This window comes from Oryzias melastigma, linkage group LG13, assembly GCF_002922805.2.
Source record: "Oryzias melastigma strain HK-1 linkage group LG13, ASM292280v2, whole genome shotgun sequence".
NCBI classification, from domain to species: domain Eukaryota; kingdom Metazoa; phylum Chordata; class Actinopteri; order Beloniformes; family Adrianichthyidae; genus Oryzias; species Oryzias melastigma.
Window position 1 is genome coordinate 4,938,687 of NC_050524.1, and position 21,467 is coordinate 4,960,153.

The window sequence follows — 21,467 nt, forward strand, 5'->3', positions numbered from 1 at the left end:
AAACAAAATGCTAAAACATGTAGTTTCTAATTATATTTACATGTTTTTAGACCAAATCTACAAAAACTGAGAGAAGGAAATGCTTAAAAATAGTGTTGAAAATACCAAATCTATCTAGAGTACCCCTTAAAATGCTGATATCCAAATGAAATTGTAAATAAATCAGTTAAAATCAAACTTAAAATTATTTTTTAGTGTTAATTGTTTTATTGAAAGTAACTCTTGGATAATTGTTATCCGTAAAAGATTGTGCTGCCTTTGCCCGCTTTTTCTGGCATTTTTGATCCCTTTCGCTGTCCATACTATCGTCCCTTGACTGCACACGTCCCTGTTACGGAGCAGGGACTCTGAACCCAGAACGGAGACGTGTACCAATGCTTTTATTCAGCACTTGAAATGAAATAAAACTGATATTTCACCATTCGGGTCATCCATGATGAAGTCGAGAAAAGTTTTTGACAGGAGCTCCTCCCACACGCATCGGGGGCTTCAAGTACTAACACTTTAGGAACTGTCAAGCAACTACTTTAGCACTTGTTAAAACAAAGACGATTTACATGAATTTCACGCGAATTGCATTCGATGTGAACGGACAATTGATTTCAATTATATGGTGATCTGGTACATCCCTACTATAAATTAAAGGTGCTACAAAAATGACGAGCAGTATCGGAACTATCCAGCCGTACAGTTTTGTTCATGGATCTGGTCGTCTCTAAGTGGATGCACCGGAAAGTAGCCTAATTTTTCCATCACAAATAAGATCTTTTTGAAAGAATGTTTTGTTTGATCCTAATTCACAACGATTTGAATAAAGAAATACCCAGAAATGCAATTTTAAACTTAATTTTCTCAATGTATGTCCCCCATCTTCAGAAAAATTCTACAAGAACATGCAAAGAACACAAAAAAAACATTTTCATTGAAGTAGGTCTTTTAAGTCGTAATTGTTTTTCAAGTAAAGTGACATAAAAGCGAGGATAAAATAGTTTTATTTAATGACAGCATCAGGTCAGCCTTTGCGCGTAGGTCAAAAAGCATTAAATGAAAAACAGCTAATTTCCTATTTTTTAAGTCATCAAAAGAGTAACAAGGTCTAGAAAAGGTATTTTTTTGTTCTCTTGAAGGTTTCAGTCTTTTCATACCTCTACCTGCAGTCTCTCAGCATTTATTTGTCAAACTTGTTTTGACCACATGAATCCACCAGTACAGAGAAAACTCACCGTCTGGAAAGTGTAACAGCTTTGCTCTCACACTCTTGTGTTCCTTTACTATAAAAACATTTTTTTTGCGAGCAGAGATCTAATCTGGTATGTGTTACATGTGAAGATGTTGCTTCCTCTGTGTGCAGTTATATCTGATCAGAGGCTGATGACCAATGGAGCTTCTCTCTTTCATCTTCCTATATCGACCTTTTTCAAGTCAGGGTTTTGTACAACCAGTGCTTGTTTTATTCAGTTACTGCACATTTGTTCACGGTTTCTCACAAACACGTTTTCAGAAAATCATTCAGATATTTAAAAAAAAAAAAATCTTCTTATCCACTTTCAGTAATAGTGAGATATGAGCTATAAACAGACAGAACCTTCGGAATGAGTGAGGAGAACCGAACAGTAAAGAAAGTTTATAGGTTCTAAAATTTGGTGCAACTTCATGTGGACAAAATGTGTGATTGTGTCAGTTTCTGTCTGCATAACAGGAAGATAGAACCTTTTTTTAATATTTAGATTTTTAAAAAATCCTTGTAATGCACATTAAGAACTTTTTGGATGTAAAAAGAGCAACCGTATCACTTCTGGATTGAAGTTTATTTGAAAACTAGAGTAACTAAACCCAGACTAGTACATTAAGGAGTCACTAGCTGGCTTGTGACTCATGCAGATTACTGTTTTTTTCAGACTATAAGTGACAAAAATACATACTAAAGAAGAATACATCCTATAGAAGTTGCACTTGTGTGTGAGTTGCAATTTTGGAAGATAGAGTTTCTGAGAAATTCCCCAAGTTCACTGTAATTTTGCGTTCACACAAACACGATTCAAGTGTCAAAGTCACGTCCGCTGGCTTTTTCTCACTCGCATTAAATTTGCTTCTCAATGCTTTTCCAAAAGCGTGTTCATAAACTTCATGCTCGCGTTGTGAGTGGGAGAAGCTACTGTTAAAAGTTTTTAGTCTCGTCGCTATGAAAGTATTATCGACTGGATATGTCATTTACAATACATGGAGGCGTCGGTAATCACGTGGAAACGTCTGGGTTCTTGAGATGATTCCTTTTATTTTTTCGGTGACTACTGTTGGAGCTGCATCTGAATGATGGACACTTTCAGCTGTACTTTTATGTATATATTTATTTTTATTTATTTATATGTTTTTATATATTTTTTTTACTTTCAGATGTACTTCCGTGTCTCTGTAACCCAGTTTGATGACTTCCTGATGAAGAAAAAAAACCCAAACAAGCATAACAGTAGCTGCATTTCCATTACACATCTCCACAAAACTTTATCAAAATTCTAGAATTGTCGAAGAAAATCAATTTCATTGTTTCTATTAAATCCTAATTATAATCTTGTGAATCCTGTGAAAGCTGTGGCTCCAACAATTCCATATAACTTTTGATGAGATGCGTGATGCTGTGAGACCCCTTGTGGTCCCCACATGGTGTCCAGTTGTTGGTCACTTGACTCTTTAATTTAAAAAGTGTTTCCACTGCAGTTTTGTGAAAAATTTAAATTTTTATACACTTCAAAAACCACCTCCACTAAACATTTTCTGATAAATTCAAGTTTTTTTAAATTGATGTATTTTAATTAGCCAGATGTATTATGGCAAATCTAATTTGCGCAATTTCATAGTTAATGCAAACGCAGATGGTGTTTTGATACAAATAAGAAAAATATAGAGTTTGAGAGGAGACCAATCAGATTCTCCTCCTTGTTTGCTTTCGACGGTGCTTCTTCTTTTGTGTTACTGTCGGTATCAGCAACTTCCTACACTGCCCTCTAGTGGCTGTTAGTGGGAAATAGCTACTAAAGGGTAACCGGTTAATAGTGGGAAAATAACTAAAATATGAGCCTAATTATTTTTAAATCCAATCATATTTAAGTCCTCCTGAGTATAAGTTGCACCCGTGGTAAACAACATTATAAAATATGGTAGTAAACATACTTAAAGCCTATTTTTAAAGACTTTCTTTTTTTTCTACCTTAGGCTGTATTTAAAACTCATAAAAACTGTGATGAGGTAGATTTTAAGAATTTTTTCTTTTCGCTTCTAATTTTATGTTTTATCGCTTCTAATTTTATGTTTTATGGTCATTTAATTGACAGGTGAGTATGAAATCCTGCATTGGCAGTCGGCAGATTGTCTCTTCTATTTGCCTGTTTTTGGAAAGGATGTGCCGTAATTTGCGATCTTTGGAAAACCAAAACTGTGTTTTGAAATCAGCTAAACCAGTTTTTCATCTCTTATGGTGAAGGCTAAACCATTGGTTTATTTGCTTCTGTTCATTTCTTTGTGTGGTGCTGGTATGATTTATGTCCTTTCGCAACGTTTTCTTGGCATCACTTTAAGGTTCCTGGTATCTGGGTTTTGATTACCTCAGATTTGATGGAGTTCCTTGCAACCCTGCAAATATTACCCTGTCAAGGCATTCCTGCTGTTACCGTAAAAGCCAGATTGTCCTTATCTGATGTGGGTTGTGCTACTAAGGCGCTCTACATCGTGGTGCAACTGTACTGTCAGCCATGTCATCCTGCTGCACCTGGTTTGTGTGAGATCAACCTCAGATGCAAAGTGAAGAGGGCAGATGGAAAAGAATTCTGAAGAAACATCTCCCCAGAGCTGCTTTAAATGGTGTCAGACTTCTGCTAAAACCACGCTTTTGTGCACGTGTAAACGTGTGCTTTGCAGTTGGCTTTATTCAGCAAAAAAAAAAAAAATTGCTATTCTTTGATATATCATCTTCCAGTGAAGAATATTTATGGGAAAGAGCTCAAAACAACTGAGCATTAGATTTTGATCATTTCTTTTTTGCATCCAAATATATTTTTGTCTGTTGTGTTTAGTTTTTTTTTTCTTTGTCTATTTCTGGTCTTCCTGTTTCCTGTTTATTTATTTCACATTTCAGTTGAATGAGTATGTCTTGGTGTTGATGCCACAGTTTAGCAACCAGAAATGTCAAGTAAATATGTGAAAAATATTTCCAAGTCAAATTTTTAAAAAAGCACAAGATTAGTGAGCTGCACTACTGAAGCAGAACTACAGTCTGTTTACTTTGAATTTGCATAACCTCAGACACATTGCTGCCATCAGCCCACTTGTTTTGACTATTTTCCTAACTTTGACTTCTTGTTCATGAACTCTAAGTGAGTTTTCAGCTCCTGCGGAGGTGGTCTGGCTTCACCTGTGCTGCTGACTCCGCCTCTTGCGGAGTTGATTGTGGCTTCGCCAACCACCAATCACCAAGTGGCAGTTGAATTCTTGGGGTAGAATCTGTGCCTGTCTGCTTCAACCTAGAAGCCTGATTTTTGCCCTAGTGCAGGGGTGGTAACTAAATGGTAACTAAAACCTAAGTTTTGAAATTAAAACTCCCAAATATTGTGCTTTAAAGCATATATATGAATGTTTAGTGAAAATTAAAGTATGTTTTCATCCAGATTCCATGTTATTTCTTTATCTTGTTAGGTGGATTACCAAACCCAACACCCATCTGCTCCTAGTAGAACATTTTAGAGCCCTTTGAGTCAAAACGTTTGCCTACTCCTGCCCTAGTGGCTGGTTTAAGGTCATGTCACACTGCCGCTATATACAATTTTCTGTTGTCCACTTGTGTAATTTGGGTCTTTTGTGATACATGCATGATATATGTAATTCATAAGTGTTTCTTGTTTTCTTGATTCATCGATGTGTGCAGATGTCCATAGAGGATCTCCATGGATGGGTCTTTATGTGAATTTAGTTTTGAGCTGGTCCAAATTTTTGGTTGTTTGAGAATTACGCAGTTTATGTAAATCTTATGCAGGATTTTTGCGAGATGCATATAGAAGTTTGTGGCTTTTCATGACTGTTCCACAAATATCCGTGTATGTCTACTGGACTTTCCACGCAGATGCCACAGATGTAAAACTTTGATATTGTGTATATGGCGCACATATCATGTGAAAATCATGTAATTAACACACAAATCACTAGTGAAATGCATATAAACAGTGCTCCAATCATGCACAGTTCATTTATTCATGTATTGTGTGACGGTTATATAAATTGGCCGATCTTTCACACCCCGCGGTCTATACCGAGTGTCTCATGTGCGTGGGAGTGAAGAAATTCAATTCAATCCATAAAGCGTGGGTTTACATGTTTTTTGCGTAGTTTATTCGTACTTCTTCTGTGGTTTTAACATGGTTCATTAGTTATACATCTGTGAAAATTTCATGTAAAGACCAGAACTTTTTATACTTTGTTCACAAATATTCATGTATGACCAGTTTCATCAGTGCGATAAGCTCAAATCGTACCTAGCGGCTCTGTGACAAAGCTTTTAGTTGGTGTTTGGTTTTATCTTTGTTAGCTTTTATTTGTTAGTTTTCCATTGTATTAGTTGTTATATCTTCGGGTATATTTCTGTTCAAATTTTACTGCTTTAAGAAACTTGAGAATCAATGTTGATTTTGGTCCCCCCTGGAGCTCCCGTGGCTGGGGCGGGCGGTTTTCTGGAGCATGGGGACGGGTCTCACTTGGGGGGTCCTGCCTCGTACCTGGGGTGGGGCGGGGGAATGCTCGGTTGTCCTGGGTGGTGGAGGGCTGCTCGTCTGGGGTTAGGGGGCTCTCCAGGGATGGGGCCTCGCACTGGCCCTCCTGGCGCGGTGGGGGGTGGCTGCTCTTCTGGCTGGGCTGGGGCCTGCACTCTCTGTGCTCCTTTCCGTTGCCGCTTTCTGGCATGGGGGGCCTCTGCGGCGCTCCCGCCTGCCCTGCACAAGGGACTCTCAGCACTTATCTGTTTGCTCAGATGTTGGACAGGACAAGTAAATAAAAAAACAAAAATTAAAATGTAGATATCTTTACATTGGGACTGAACAACTAAAATAAATAATTTAAATGAAACAATCATTGAAAGTTTTAAGATATGTTTCATTCAACTTCTAATTTTTATTCCGTTTTCTGCCTCTGGCCTTTTAGATTTAGTTTTTGAAATTTCAGTTATTTCTTGTTTAAAGGAAGTGAGCAGGGTTCACTTCTTTATTTTCCTGATTTTGACTTTTAAAGCTTGAGTGTAGTCATGTGTCTTGACTGAACACAGTCAAGAGGAAACTCCTCTGCACAGACGATCAGAAGACACTCGAGTTTGGTGCAGAAGTTTTCGTCTCCAGTCCTCAGCTCTGCTGTGACGGCTCACTTTGTCATTGTTTTCTTGTTTACTGACTTTCCTCTCTGTGACCTGCCTGGTGTCCCACACGGTGACACACAAACAAACACAAAGACCTCCGCAGTCGAATGGAGTTTCCATCATTGCTGTTGCTTTTGTTGTTTTGCCCCCGAGACGATTCAGAGCTGCTGGTTGTCTTTCAGTACAAAGAGAGAAGGGGTGTGGGCTTGAATAGTTTTTGTCACAGCTTTCCACATGATGCTCCTCTACAATTTGCATAACTCCATTTAACAACAGTCTTTTCCCAGAAGCCCTGCTAGCAGATCGTCTTCACGCTGATAGTGAGCTTCTCCAGAATTGATAAGATTTTATTTTTTTCATGTTAAAAACCACAGTTGTAGTCAACTGAAATGTATTGTAAAGCTCATGTTTTTAGGCCTTGACTAATATTTTATTTTCATTAAATCGCACTAAAATGTTTTATTTGGCTTTTTTTTTTTATTTAAAAAAATTAATTAATTAAAGCAAAAATAATGAGTTTCTGTGCAGCTATAAATTTATTTTATTTATTTTTATCTTAGTGCTAAAAGCCCTGCAATAGACTGGCCAACATTCTTGGGTGAATTCTGCTTTTGCACAACAGTGATGGGGATAAGCTCCAGCAACCTTTTATTACAAATAATTAATTCCCATATTACACCCTGTGATCTTTCACTTTTCCGATTAGATTTTTGAATTTATCACAGAAGATTTACTTTTTGTCTCAAAGTAAAGACTTAAACCTTTGAGAAGGAAAATCCACAATGAAGTGATTTCCGTTTAGGTAAAGATAGTAAACTTTTAATGAATTGTGCAGCCTCTGTTCAGTAGTTTCTGGATTTAAAACAAGATTAAATCAAATGAGGTCGTCATCATAAACAAAGAACTATTTTTCACTAAAGATAAAGTTTTATTCTCTGAGTCAAATATAAAAAAGTACATTTTTTGGTGCTGAATGCTCTCAACTTCTTTTAACTTTACTACACTCTGACTCTATAAAATATTTAACGACTAATCGACTATTAAATTAGTTGTTGACTATTTTAATATTCGATTAGTCGACTAATCATGGCAGCTAACGAGCAATATAGGATCCATACAGTGGCACTGTTTGGACAAGATTACAGCTCGGATGAGGAAAACGAAGATAAAAATTACGTAAATGGATCTAGTCGTCTACATGTGATGCATCAGAACGAAGAAGAGCCATAGTAGCTTTAACACTCTTGATTTTCAACAATTTAATTAAGGAAATACTCAGACATGCAATCTTTATCTCATATGTCCTCCATCATGAGAAAAATCCCAAAAGAACATGCATAATTTTCATTGGATTGGGTGTAAGAATTCATTTGAATGTATCCCTACCTTTATAGATTCATTATTAGATCATTTTTTGTGTTTTTTTGGAGGCATTAAATGAATCATAATGTAAGCAACAAAAATGCAGACCTACAAACATTTTTATCAGTATGATGTGTCTGAATCGTAACGTCCAAATTTCTGTGGATACAGTTCCAAAGAGTACTGTAAAAAGATATGATGACACTAATTAGTTTAACTCTTTAATACTCCAGTGCGGCGCGGGCCGCTTTTCTCCTTCAGAATCTACTGGAATGACATTGATCGTGTTTAAAAAAATCACAGTATGTTTAAGATTTTTGTGTTTAGGTTTCATCGATGATACCTCAGGTGTTAAAGGGTTAAACTGTGAACCTCCTACAGTTCAACAAGGAAAGCGTCTGAGGAAAGTGGATTGACCACCCCCTTACTGCAACGTCACCACCCCTACTTTCCACTTTAATGTCAACGGCACACTCTAAATGGCGTGCAGACCAATGCCAACAGTACTCTCAACTGCGAAACGGCAGCTTCCGCTGACGTGACAATGGCGATGAGTTTAGAAAGTAAGTCCGCTGACCGCCATCCGGCCAAAACGTTTTTATAAATTTGTAGTGAAACGGTAGTGAAGGACACATTTACTGTCGTTGGTATAGATCTATTGTCATTGGTAGGTTGTGGGTCGATTCACCTCCTTCTCTTCAGCGCGTGGACAACAGGCCTCACAAACTCACACCTGCCACTGTGTTTTAAAACTCCCTCTCTGAGACGGTGGAGTTTCCATTTCACTTTGAACAAGCGGTCCTGCCCCGACAGTGACATACAGAGTAACTTTGAGACGACTGTGTGGTGGGAGGGGACTGTTACTGTCTAACATAAAGTCAAAAAATCTGTTCAATTCTCGCTAAAGAGGGACTGTTACACCCCGTTTGGTCTCGGGCGCATGTATGAAGTCAAGGCCCAGGGGCCGGATCCGGCCCTCCGGGAAATTATACCCTCCAGATCATTTTATTTTATTGTTATTAATTGTCCGATGTTATCTTGTGCTCATTTCTAAGTTGTATGATTTTGACAAAATATATTTTTATGTAGAGTTAATATTGAAAGTTATATTGATTTGATTTGGAATGTTGTTCACACAAAGACGAGGGAAAGAGGAAAGTTCACACCAAATCTCCTCTAGTAACCAGTTTTTATGTCAGTTTGTATTGTTTCTCTGTATTTTTTTCTTCTGTCTCACCACATTGAATAATGAGCAGCCCGTCATCACTGATCATGATGAGAACATCTCGTTCAAAGTGACTACCTCCTCCTGCTTTTCAAACTAGTGCATGATGCAAAGGTTGCTGCAAAAGGAGGTTCTTAAATGCGTTTCGTGAAGTACGTTCTGCGTGGACTGAGATCTGCAGACTAAACTGGTTTGCTGACTCGACCACAAACTTTAAATCTGAAACATGGAGCAAAATCTGCAAGACGGGAACCAAATGCAATGAAGTGCAGGTTTGCATGTCTGCCCGAGGCGTTTTAAAAAAGAAGAAGTCTACTGAGCAATCTGCAGAGCTCACCAACTTCAGTCCGCTCAAAGTTCAGACCTTTACGGTCACATAGTTACCGTTGCTTTAGCTGGTACAAATTTACACATGTGATCGAGTGATTCATACCTGCTCTGAAGTGTATTTTTACAATGTGTGAAAAGCCTGCTAAAAATTAGACTTTTTTGTCCTTGTGTGGCATCTGTGTCTTTTGGTCTCACCTCGATGGTCGGCGTTTGGGTTCTGTAACTCCACGGCAGAACTTTTGAACATTAAGGTTCGTTCAACCGACATCAATTTAGTCATTCACACCTAAAGGTTATAATAAAAGTGTCTAATTTGGCATTGTCAACAAGACAAGGTAACACCGCCCTCTGCTATCGCACTTTTAAATGTCAAGATGTCTACATAGATTTGTGCACCTTTGCTGGGGTGTTTGGTAACTGTGTGTGTTTGTGCGTTCTATTTTCAGTCATGTGGTGAGCTGTTTTTTGTAAGTCCACTAATCTGGACAGCAAAGGACAAAGTGCTTTTGAAAAACGCTCTTTTTTATCTTTCTAGGCACGAAACAAGCAGAATGGAGACCTGGCAGCCATCAAAGTTATTAAAATGGAACCTGGTGAGCTTTTTTATTATTCTTTTTCTAAGCATTGAATTGGTTAGATGAACTGTTGCATCTGATTGTTTTGATACTTACTATCATATCTACATTTTCAGCATAAAAACCAGGTGTAATTGTGAAATTAGTGTTAGTCGTGTCAGAATGAAGGTTGTGGTTCCTTTGTTTTGTCTTCTTACCAGAGTCGTCTTTTAACACACCGAGATTTCATCAGCTGCAGTTTGAATTGGGGAAAGACCTGAAACTTGTTTTAATGCATCAATGACAAATTCCAGACTTCATTATGACTGTTTTACACAAAATAAAAAAAACATTACAGTCAATACAGATACAAGATGGAACGGCCTTTATCTTAAGTACATTGGAAACACTCAAAAGTAAAAATAAATAGCAGTCAAAACAATAGTTTGCAATAGTTCAGTTGCTTTTTGACAAAACTAGAATATAATTCATTTGGATGAAGCACCTGGTTAGCTCTCAGGTTAGAAGACTCTATGATTAAAGTTGTATTACACAGTTTTATATATATATACTATGTGTATATATATGTATACCACAAAGCATTGCTACAACAATGACTTGTGAAATCAAACCAAACTAAATGAAGTTTTAGTCCACTCCCTCTGAATCTATGGGACTATCCCTCCATGACTTCTACCTAACACTGGACTTTTACAGTTTTGATTCATTAAAAGCTCCTTTAGTCAATTCAGAAAAGTTTGTAATAGCACTAAAAGCTGATCAAAACCATTGACTGTATATGAGAACCGCACTTAGTGACCCCTCCCCCTGCCATGGCTCCAAGAAGCTAAATTCCCATAGACTTATATAGAAAAAAACAGCTATTACTCAGTCATTCTATTTGTCAAAATAGCCATTCTTGCTCTCATACCTCACTGATACTGATTTTGTTTCTGGCATCCATTTCGTAAAAAAATGAATTGACTTCATTTGATTGCAGCTGGAAGTAAACCATTTTCTATAGATGATGTCACACTCGCTCAGTCCAGTTCTCATATACAGTCAACAATCATAACATAGTTTGGCCACTAGGTGGCGATCGCAATATAGCATTACACGTTATTCCAGAACAATTTAGTTTGTTTATTAAGCTCCAGGTCACAACCCAGTTTGTCTTAGGATAATAGATAAAAGGCCAGAATATCAAACCATAAAACAATTCAGTTCAGATCATTACAGTATTACCATGTTCTTTTATATGTAGATAAGCAGTCAGCATAAGTGACCAACAAATTACATTAAAATATTTTCTAAAACTCCATCTGCTGTGACAAGAAAGAGATTAACAAGCCCAATCAATAAAATTAACAGGATTAAATGGGATTTTATCCATCTTGTGCAAATGCATACAATCATAATTAATAAAAAATAAGCAGATTTAAGTCGAGAGAAAAAATATACTGAAACAAATGTTGTTATTTCAACATAGGTGGGTAAAGATTAGGTTAGGGAGAAGCTGTAGGGGTAGGGGAAGAATCCGTAATGTAAGCTGCTTGCCCACTTGTCGAACGGGTGATGCTGTTGTACGGTGCCCTCATGCCCCACTCTGAAGTCTGATTTCCACTGGTCCGACTGTGGTGTGTCTCTTTTTCATGGACACAAAAAATACAAATTTAAGCTTCAAAATGTGCGCTTGGACTTTTCTGTTAATTTTGACTATGAAAGGGTCAGAAAATGTCCCGTAAATGAGTGCTTTTGCTGCTTTTCCCAGAAAACCTTTTACAATTTTACAAATCAGTCATTTTACTTTAAGTTAAAAATTGAAAATACAAAATTGAAATTTGATTTGATATGTTTTTAGTGAGGAAAAAACAGTGCAAGTAAACATGAGCACCAGGTTTTGCATGTTAAAAGCTTAAATTTGACAAGTTTAAAACTATCTACAACAGCATTTCTGTATCCTTGTCTAAATGTTCAAAAAAAGTACATTAAATGTAGAGTACTACAGGTGACACAGGGAAGTTCTCTCCTCCCTGACTCCTTAAAGGCCTTGGTGATGCTACTGGTGAGAGTTTCTGTCTGGCTGCAGGCATAGACCCACATCACAAGTACACTTCCAGGGAGTCTTGGTGCAGATTTTGCAGCATCACTGGGAAAAGATTTCACCTGGTGATGAGTTTCCTGTATTTAGGGGTGGTTGGACACTTGGGATACATCTGAGGTTGAACCTCAGTGGGCGAGGGTCTCTATTATCAGGTTCTGCATCTATCTTCCACTTTTGTTTATGTGGTGAGCAGCTGTGGTCTACAACCACATCACCACAGCCTCCAGCGTCCCCACGTTTTCTCCCATTTTACTCCTCCAGTACCTCATTTATGACTTGCAGCCCACAGGCTCTTGCAGGACAAAGTAGACTAAGAAAAAACATGTTAATTTATTGGGATTTCACAGCATAGCTGTTCCTGAACAAACATAATTATATACTTATATTACAAGATAACTTAAAAGGAAAAAACAAGATAATTTTCATTTGAACTACATTTCTCTCATACAGTACCTATTTCAGAGTAAAAACTATCAAGCAAGGGCTTGGTTCATCCAGAAATTCAACCTGGAAATACAGCGTCTCAAACGTTACCTTTTCTCACCAGAAGTGACTCCTTCTGTTGCCCCTTTGGTCTCAAAATCTTCTCTGAACCTCTATGGAGGTTTTAATACCGGCAGGGTTGACTTGCTGACATTTTTCATGTAAAAACTTGCTTTGCCTGCTCCGCTCTCTGTATCTCTTCCAGGTAAGATTACTGCAAACTGTAAAGAAATTAGAATAACTTAAAAAAAACGCTTGTGCAAACTATTAATTTTTCCATTCTTGTTTTCATAATTAATGTAGAACTGCTAAATTCCACGAAGCACACATTTATTTCCAAAAAAAGGCCACATATTAATTTGCGATTAATCACGAGTCAACTATGGACAATGCGATTAATCGCGATTAAAAATTTTAATCACCTGACAGCTCTAGTTAATACATTAATAATCTACTATATGTTTTGAATATATTTATATTAATCTGATACAGTTCACATACTGTAAAATGTATTAGTTTAATAATTGAGACTGTTAATAACATACAGTGTTTCATGGATTCTCAAAAAGAAGTTTTAACAAAAATCTTGAGATCATTAACATTGTAAACATTGTTCTAAATTTCCTGGAGGACGTTTCATTTTGGCCACTAGGTGGCAATCGCAATCTAGCATTACACGTTATTCCAGAAGAAGAAGAAAGTATGAACAAAAAGACGCCCACAAGCAAAGAGTGCCATAAACTTCTTGATACGGGGTGGCAATACAAACCACTGCTCTGGAAGCCAGCGGGTGGGGGGTCGATCAAAGACCCAACAGAGACAATGTAAATTAACTGACAATTGTGAGATGGACTGCCCTCGCAATGCCGGTAGACACACCACCGACAGACCTGTGTAATTGTTAGTAAGGTACTAATACTGGCCCCGCATGTGGTATAGGTGTTCACTATGGCCAGATTTGCTCTATGGTCTAACTGAGCTGTATACGACCTTGATATTATGTGCAGGCCACTTGCACGCAGGTTTCCACCTGTTGGGGACTGAGTTGTACTTAGTTGTGGCTTTAGCTCAGAGCCAGACTATATTTTAAATGTGTCACATCCTTAAATAAACGTGATAATAACCACACTTAGTTATAGTTAAACTTACTGAGATGATGGTTCTTGAGGACTGCACTGGAGCCCCACTGAAAACCACAAACAGTTCTTTTTAAACACTAGCCTTCGCTATAGATGTTAAATTATTTAGTTGTTGCACATTTGCAGTCTGAGTTAAAAAGCAATATTCCAGTATTATCCTAGATGAGCAAAAATCCTAAAAATGTCAAAGTTTGAAAAGGGAAAGGTTCGGCATGTTCTAAAACCTGTCACTCGTTACACATTTTTTAAATTCTTGCAACTCAAAAAATATCTCAAACTAAAGTAGCTTAATCACACGTACTGTTAAAAACACTCCTAAAGGTCAGTATCGGGTTAAAGATCATGAATGAAGCATCACTTGGTTTTTCTGGTCTCAACTCTTGTATCTGAGGTAGGAGGGTGTGACAATAACAGTCTTTGTTTGACTCCACAGAGGATGACTTCTCCATCATCCAGCAGGAAATAGTCATTGTAAAGAGCTGCAAGCATCCAAACATCGTGGCATATTATGGCAGCTACATTCAGTAAGATTTACTCACCTCCGTTCATTAGTCTTTAATCACGAACAAACATTTTCTCACTGGTTCATTTTTGTTTTTGCAGATCCAATAAGCTGTGGATCTGTATGGAGTTCTGTGGGGGCGGATCACTACAGGACATCTACCACAGTGAGTACCTGACTCCAAATCTGTGTACGAACAAAATGATGTTTTCATGCGACACCAGTAGCTGTTTTTTTTAACTGTGAGGACTATATCAGTAGACTATATCCATATATGATAATGTATTACAACACTAAGGAACAATTTTTTAAAGTAAGAAGAAGTAAGTATTTGAAGTAAGAGGCCTTGCTCTCTGAGGCTCCGCCTTTTGCTCCTTGCGAAGTCAACCTAGGAGCCGGCCTCGTGTCTGTGTCGTCCATGAAGGCAAACGTCCAAACTTGTTGTCATCTCTGCAGATTAGCTGCAAGAAGAACCACTTCATCTCAGTCGATGCTAAAATGAAAGCGCTAGCTCTGCTGAGAAACCGGGTTGTCGCGTTAGCCTGTACGTGTGAACGTGAAGACCCAGTCATTTTTGGGAATTGGTAGGGGCTGAGCTCAGAGAGAAGGGTTTTAGAGTACTGCTCAGATACATGAGAGAAGCAAAATGCCACTTTGGGGTTGTTTTTAAGAAAAAATAGCTTTATGACACACTTAAAAGCTCCAAAAAGTTAATTTTGCTTGATATAGGCTCGGTCTGAACAAAAAGAAACAAGAGAAATTAGCTCAAACAAAAATATCAAATTACTGTTACAAACTCCAAGTGACTTTAAAATGCTACAGAAACAGAAATGTCCAAAATGGTTTCTGCCGGAAGAGCTAACACAACAAAGGAGCTGAGAACACAACAATTTGATGCCTTTTCTTGAATGTCCATCACTAACTGAAAAAATGTGATGATTTAATGTATTGTTTTGTGAAGGGACTGTTGCGTAGGGTCAGTGTTTACTTTTTTTTTTTTATTCAACAAGATTTGTAGTTTTTATCGACAAGCAAATAAATCTTATTTTATAGAAGATTGTCAAGCACTAAAGAAACAGTTCTACTTCAAAATGTCCAGAAATTGGAATCAGGAAGTTTAGTCTCGTTTAAACGAATTATTTATATGATTTTTTTTACTGTATTTTAAGCTTCATTGTATCACCAAAAATTGAGAGTAAGTGGTCCAAATAATTATTTTAGTTTATTTTTATTCTCTCATTCACTCCATTTTTTATGCAGATTGTTGACTGTATTTGAGAACTGGAATGAGTGACCCTTCCCCCCGGCGTTTCAAACAGGAAGTGATCTCTGGTTCCAAGAAGCCAATATCCAGTCTAAAATTTAGTCTCAAAATCTACTGCGGAATAACCAGCTGTAACTCAGTCATTATATCATTGTCAGAACAACCTTCCTTGTTCATGAAATCTGACCAATCATATGACTCAATAAAAGTCGGTGGTTCCAGCTGGCCCCCACCTCCAATGTTGAAAATATTTGATTGACAGATTTCGTATAGCACGCCTTTAAGTGGTAGGGGACTGGCCTTCCAACAAGCTCAGTCCTGATTAGTTAAAGTGGTTACCATAGAAACGATGACTCAGACCCATTTAAACCAATTCCTGTTCACTGACGACGTCCAGCTGGCGTTCATAGGTGGAAAAAATGACAACTGAATTGACTTAATTTCATTGGCGCTGAAAGAAAGACCTTTTCTATGGATGACGTCACACTCACTCTGTCCAGTTCTCAAATACAGTCAATGATGCTGATATTTTTTGTTGTTTAAAATTCTGACAGCTCAGTCTTCTGCACAGGCATGTTAGAGGTTGAAGTGCCACTGAGATCCCCCCCCCCCCTCTCTGGGGGAGAGCTGAGCTGTAGTCACAGCATTCAATCCTCCCCACCCCCCACCCTTGATGATGAGATTCAAGCGGGGGAGGAGTTCCGTTTTTAGTTTTTGGAATCGAAACAATAACCTTCTAATCTCATGGGGGAAGCTCCACACCGGGCTGGTGAGCAGGGCGGGGAAATAGACACGCCGAGCAGCATTGCTGTGTTTAGGTTCTAGTTCAGATCATTCAGCAGCAGTGATGAACATCAAATCCTGAAATGTAAGTAATAGAATCAAGAACATCTACAATGGTGTTGAGTCCTAAAGTCAACTCTCAGTTGCATCTCTGATTAAAGCAGCTTTATTTTGGGTTATGAGAGTTCCACCTTTAATATGAAGACCAAAACATGGACCACCAGTTTGAGGAATGTCCAACGAGGTGTCCATTATCAGATATTTCTGGATAATGCGGAGATGTGAATTGACAAATCCGAAGAGGTGGAAGGTTGCTTCTGCAAAGTCCATTCATTTCTGATAATGAACAATGGGCAATGTCACTTACAAAAAAAAGAAAATATTAAATTAAGTATTAGTATTTTAATCCTGTTTTTTAATATTTAAAACATTTTTATCAAGAAGCGAACTACTTGATTATACGGAGTATAGCCTGATGTCATGGTAACAGCCACAGAACCTGCAGCTCGCTCTGCTGCAGCTGGTGTATAGACTAACTATTGACTGTATATAGAGAGCCGGACTGAGTGAGTGATTGAGACATTACTTTTAGAAATGTGGTTGCTTCCGGCTCCAACCCAATGAGGTCAGTTCAGTTGCCATTTATCCTCAACATGTCAGTCGCCATGTTGGAACCAGACAACCTCAGTAGGCCGTAATTGGTCACTGTCGGTCGTAATCTATAGCAACCACTCTCTTCAATCTGTAGTATGTTAGAAGGCCACACCCCTTCCACCAAAAGCAGGGTCAGGAGAATCTCTCAATCAAATGTTTCAAACGTCCACCGTGAGGCCACCTACTTTTATCTAATTCGTCAGTTAATAACTTGAGTAGCTTGTACTACAGAAAGAATGTCGTGAAAAAAAATAAGATTATCAAGAACATGTAAAAAAGAAGGTTGCAGAGCTATTACACCGGTCATTATATTCTGATAAATAAAGTGACAGGGTAATAATTTGGACAGCTACAGGATTGGACCGGGTTGTACTTCCTGTTTGGAACCCAAAGGGGTAGGGGGTTGCTCGGTCCAGTTCTCTATATACAGTCAATGGGACTAACCAGTGTAAGAATGTTATATAAAAGCTGAACATCATGCTTAGTGATACAAAGCATAATTTAAACGGAAAAGTGAAGCTCTTACAGCTTTATGTCCAGATGATGAAGCAAAAGTTTATTTCAAAGAAGCAAAGTCTACAAGTAGTGTTTTAGGTGTTAGTACTGAGACCAACACTGTGGTGCCAATCAGAGTTTAGAATAATAGTCGACAACCTGCAGCTTCCTCCAAAATCCACACATCGCCTGACCAAGCAAAAGGATGGTGACATCTACTGTCAGAACTCTTTATTATTAGAATAAGTTTAAAGCACATATTCTTATCTTTTGTTGCACAACAGTACCTACTAGTTTCTGTTTAGAAGCAATATTTACAAATGACAAAATTGCATAAATAGGATAACTGCAAAGTAAATCCGCAGCAAAAAGAGGATCTTTTTTGACTAAGAGTTTATTTTATTTTGAAAGGAACTTGTTTCTTGTATGCTGTCAGAATACAAAAAATCCATATTCTTAAATATTTAAAAGTACAAGACTGTTATAATCAAAACATTCTAAATATTTAAAGCTACATTTTATTTAAAAAAAAGATTAATACACAGCTACATGTCATTCAGCCTTTCTCCTTCTTAGTGTTGATTTCTGAGGTCAAATGTGGTCAGACCATATGACTGACAGTTAGAAGATTAGCACTGCAGAGACCCTTGAAGCATGGTGTTATCCACTCCTGGGCTGTTTTTTTTTATTATTATTTTTTTTTACTGACATATTAAGAAACCTCCATTGTGTTTTTACAGTCACGGGTCCTCTGTCTGAACTGCAGATAGCCTACATTTGCAGGGAGATGCTGCAGGTAATGAGTTTTGCTTTCTGCTTCCTTCTTTCTCCTAAACCACATGTGTGAAAGTCAAAGCCCAGGGGCCAGATCTGGCCCTCTGGATAAATATTCGGCCCTCCACATTGTTTTATTTTATTGTTATGAATGACCCGATGTTATCTTGCACTTATTTTTAACTTGTATAATTTTGACAAAATATATTTTTATGTAGAATAAAATATTGAAAGTTATTTAAGCTTTAAGTTGATTTATTCTAGAATAATCTTCCTACCTTTTCATTATTCATAATTATGTTTAAAAAATACAGTTTTACATTTTTAAAAAATTGACATTCTGCTAGCTTTTTGGACTATTTTGGCATTTACTAAGATTTTTTAGGTTATTTATGAGTATAGCTAATATTTCAGCTACATGTTAGCTGTTTTGGCTAATTTTCTTTTTCCAGTTATTTATGCTATTTTGAAGTGTATCTATTTTTTCACCTACATGCTAGCTGTTTTGGCTAACATAAGTTTTTTTGTTTGTTTGTTTTTAGGCTAATTTGGCATTTAGTTAATATTTTAGCTGGCTATTAGCTTCAGCGTTTTTAGCTATCAATTTCAGCGTCTTCCGCTATCAGCACTAGCATCTTCAGAGGCCAAATTCAGCTTTCAGCATTCACACTAGCTTTATTGCAGGTAATACTATATATTTAGTTCATAATTATGTTAAAAAGTCCCATTTTAAAAGTTTTAAAATGTAGTTTTAGAGTGTTTCATAAACGTTTATCTTATTCGGCCCATGACTTAAGGTGTGTTTTGGATTTTGGCTCCTTGTGCGATTGAGTTTTACACCCCTGTCCTAAACTATAGTTTTCTGTTAGAGCATAGCAACTTTGCTGTCACTTCTGTTTACGTTCTGTGTTTGTGTGCACAAATCAGGGTCTGGATTACCTGCATTCACAGAAGAAGATCCACAGAGACATCAAGGTCAGTTTGTGCGACGGTGATGTGGGATTTTTGCTTCTGTGTTCTGTCAGTTTGCTGTAAGCTACACCTGACTGGAGCAGATGAACCACGTAAACTCCTGACACTTCCACATAAACTTCTGGTAAACCGGGTCAGACTAGCAGACGTTAATGTTAACTAGGACGTCATAAAAACTCTTGGTTATGGAGTTTGTTTTTAACAGTTAAAGTCTTAGGGGAATTCTCCTGAGACAAAGGATCGACTCTGTTTCATTCGTTTTAGAAGTCCCCTTTCAGTCCGTTTTTGCCTCCCGAAATGTCCTAAGTTGGTAAAAATGGGTTAAAACTTGATTAAAGTTTCTTGATGAAATTTGTGTTTTCCTTTTAGGGCGCCAACATTCTCCTCAACGATCAGGGCGAGGTCAAGCTGGGTAGGTGGATGTTTGCACCGTCTGCACTGCACCTTGCCGGTGTGGTTTGCATGAGTCACTCACCACAAACGTGACAGCTCAGACTACAGTGTCTGTGTGAGAAAGGAACAAACTGAACCGTGAGGTTCTGTGCAGGTTTCTGCTCCTCTCCTGTCCTCATTTGCTGTCTGAAAACAGAAATGTGAAGGCCGTTGAGTGTCGTTTGACAAAGGTGACGTTTCGTTTGTTGTGCAGCGGATTTTGGGATCTCCGCTCAGATCACAGCCACCCTGGCCCGGAGGATGTCTTTTATTGGAACACCATATTGGTAGGTGGAGAACGAGGAGGATGTGGAGGAGAGGACTGGGTGAAGTTATCAAACATCCTTGATGAGTCCTAGAAAAGGAGAAACAAGAACAAAAGTGGATTTTTTTTATCTTCTTCTGCCTTTATCTTTCAGGATGGCGCCAGAGGTGGCGGCCGTGGAGATCAAGGGTGGCTACAATGAGCTGTGTGACATCTGGTCTGTCGGCATCACCGCCATAGAGTTGGCTGAGCTGCAGCCTCCTCTGTTTGACGTCCATCCTCTGCGGTAAAGACGTCCCCTTTTTCCAGAGCAAATGCACGTCTCTGCATGCACACATTCACGCACAAACATGGCTTCAGCCGAACTGTGTCACAATCTTTGACTGTATATGGAAACTGGACTGTGCAACCCCTCCCCCCAGGAGTCAAAACAGGAAGTACCTGCTGGTTCCAAAATACCTTAGACTTCTATAGAGAAATGAACAGCTGTCATTCTATTTGTCAAAGTAAACATTCTTGCTTTGATGGCTTTTTTTTAACATCTTCTCGATGAACTGACCAATCAGAGGCCTCAAATAGGTGAAGCCTGCTGGGCCCCCCACACACTGGTGGAGCTAAAACATTTTATAACGGGGGAAAAAGACTTTGACGAATGAGAACATCTGGGTGGAAGGCCTTTACTAATAATAGTTTCATTACTGTTATCAAAACTAAAGCGGCAGTTATTTTAACTGAGGTGTTAAATGCTTTATGAAGCTTGTAATGATGATTTATTTGTCTTTGTCAATTAAACTATTATTGACTCATAAATTGGAGAGGAAAGTGGGGGGAGGGGGAGCTTTTTCTTTCCCAGCTCTACTCCGATAAATGAAAGATTTGGTGTCAAATCATTCCAGCTGGGCACAAATTGCATTTCTTAATTTCTCCTCCAACCAGCTTGATTTTCAATAAAAAGGGATGACATTTATACGTCACTACCAAATCCAAGTCCCTGATTGGTCAAAAATCAACTAGTTTAAACCCAAAAACTGTAGTAGAAACTTGGATAGCTTTGTGTGAGTTTCGAACAGGAATGTCCAAAACCCGTTCATTTCATTTTTTCTGAGAGTTTAAAAAAATCTGATGAGCTGTGAGGATAACAGAGTCAAAATATTTACTCAAATATATATAGTGAATATAATTGATAAATTTGTTTATGAAATTTGCTAAAAGTATAAAGTTAAAGTAAGAACTATGAAAAGAGTGCTGAAGTTGACCTAAATAAAAAAAAAGTTGTAGTAAAATGTTTAATGTGTTGCTTAAATACTAGCAAAACTCAAAAATAGCGTAAAATTCCTCAGCAAACTAAATTACTCAAACACGTTAGCCTGTTGCTAAAATAGAAGCTAAGCTCTAAATTAACCTAAAAAACCCCAGTAGATAACAAATTAGCCAAAAACGTTACTATGTTGCTAAAATCTGAGTGAAACTCCAAATTTCTTGAAAATTACTATTAAAAAATGAAAACATAACAATTAATATATTTAAAGGTTTTTTTGTAATCTACTTAAAATACTGAAATATAAAGACTTTCTTATTCATTTCATATAGGCATACTTTGCTCAATATTTCAAAAATTATAAAGTTTATGAATACCCAAAATACAAGCAGTAATGTCCCAAACAAGTGGAAAGTTTTGATACCAAGATTGATAAAACCGCTGAACATGAGATTGAGTTTTTATGTGGCAAAAAGCTTACGG

At 37.7% G+C, this 21,467-nt stretch overlaps 1 protein-coding gene across 6 annotated transcripts in view; it reads left to right on the top strand.

Annotated features, from left to right (window-relative positions):
• LOC112149928 (mitogen-activated protein kinase kinase kinase kinase 5) overlaps nt 1–21,467 on the top strand; it is a 65,813-nt gene that overhangs the window by 28,173 nt on the left and 16,173 nt on the right. For all 6 annotated transcript variants that reach the window (XM_024277933.2, XM_024277928.2, XM_024277932.2 and 3 more), the window contains exons 2-9: nt 9,841–9,898; nt 14,019–14,109; nt 14,189–14,253; nt 18,024–18,079; nt 18,985–19,032; nt 19,399–19,441; nt 19,676–19,748; nt 19,881–20,012. In XM_024277933.2, coding sequence (XP_024133701.1) covers nt 9,889–9,898; nt 14,019–14,109; nt 14,189–14,253; nt 18,024–18,079; nt 18,985–19,032; nt 19,399–19,441; nt 19,676–19,748; nt 19,881–20,012 — 518 coding nt within the window. In that variant the 5' untranslated portion in view covers nt 9,841–9,888. The remainder of the gene's footprint in view (nt 1–9,840; nt 9,899–14,018; nt 14,110–14,188; nt 14,254–18,023; nt 18,080–18,984; nt 19,033–19,398; nt 19,442–19,675; nt 19,749–19,880; nt 20,013–21,467) is intronic.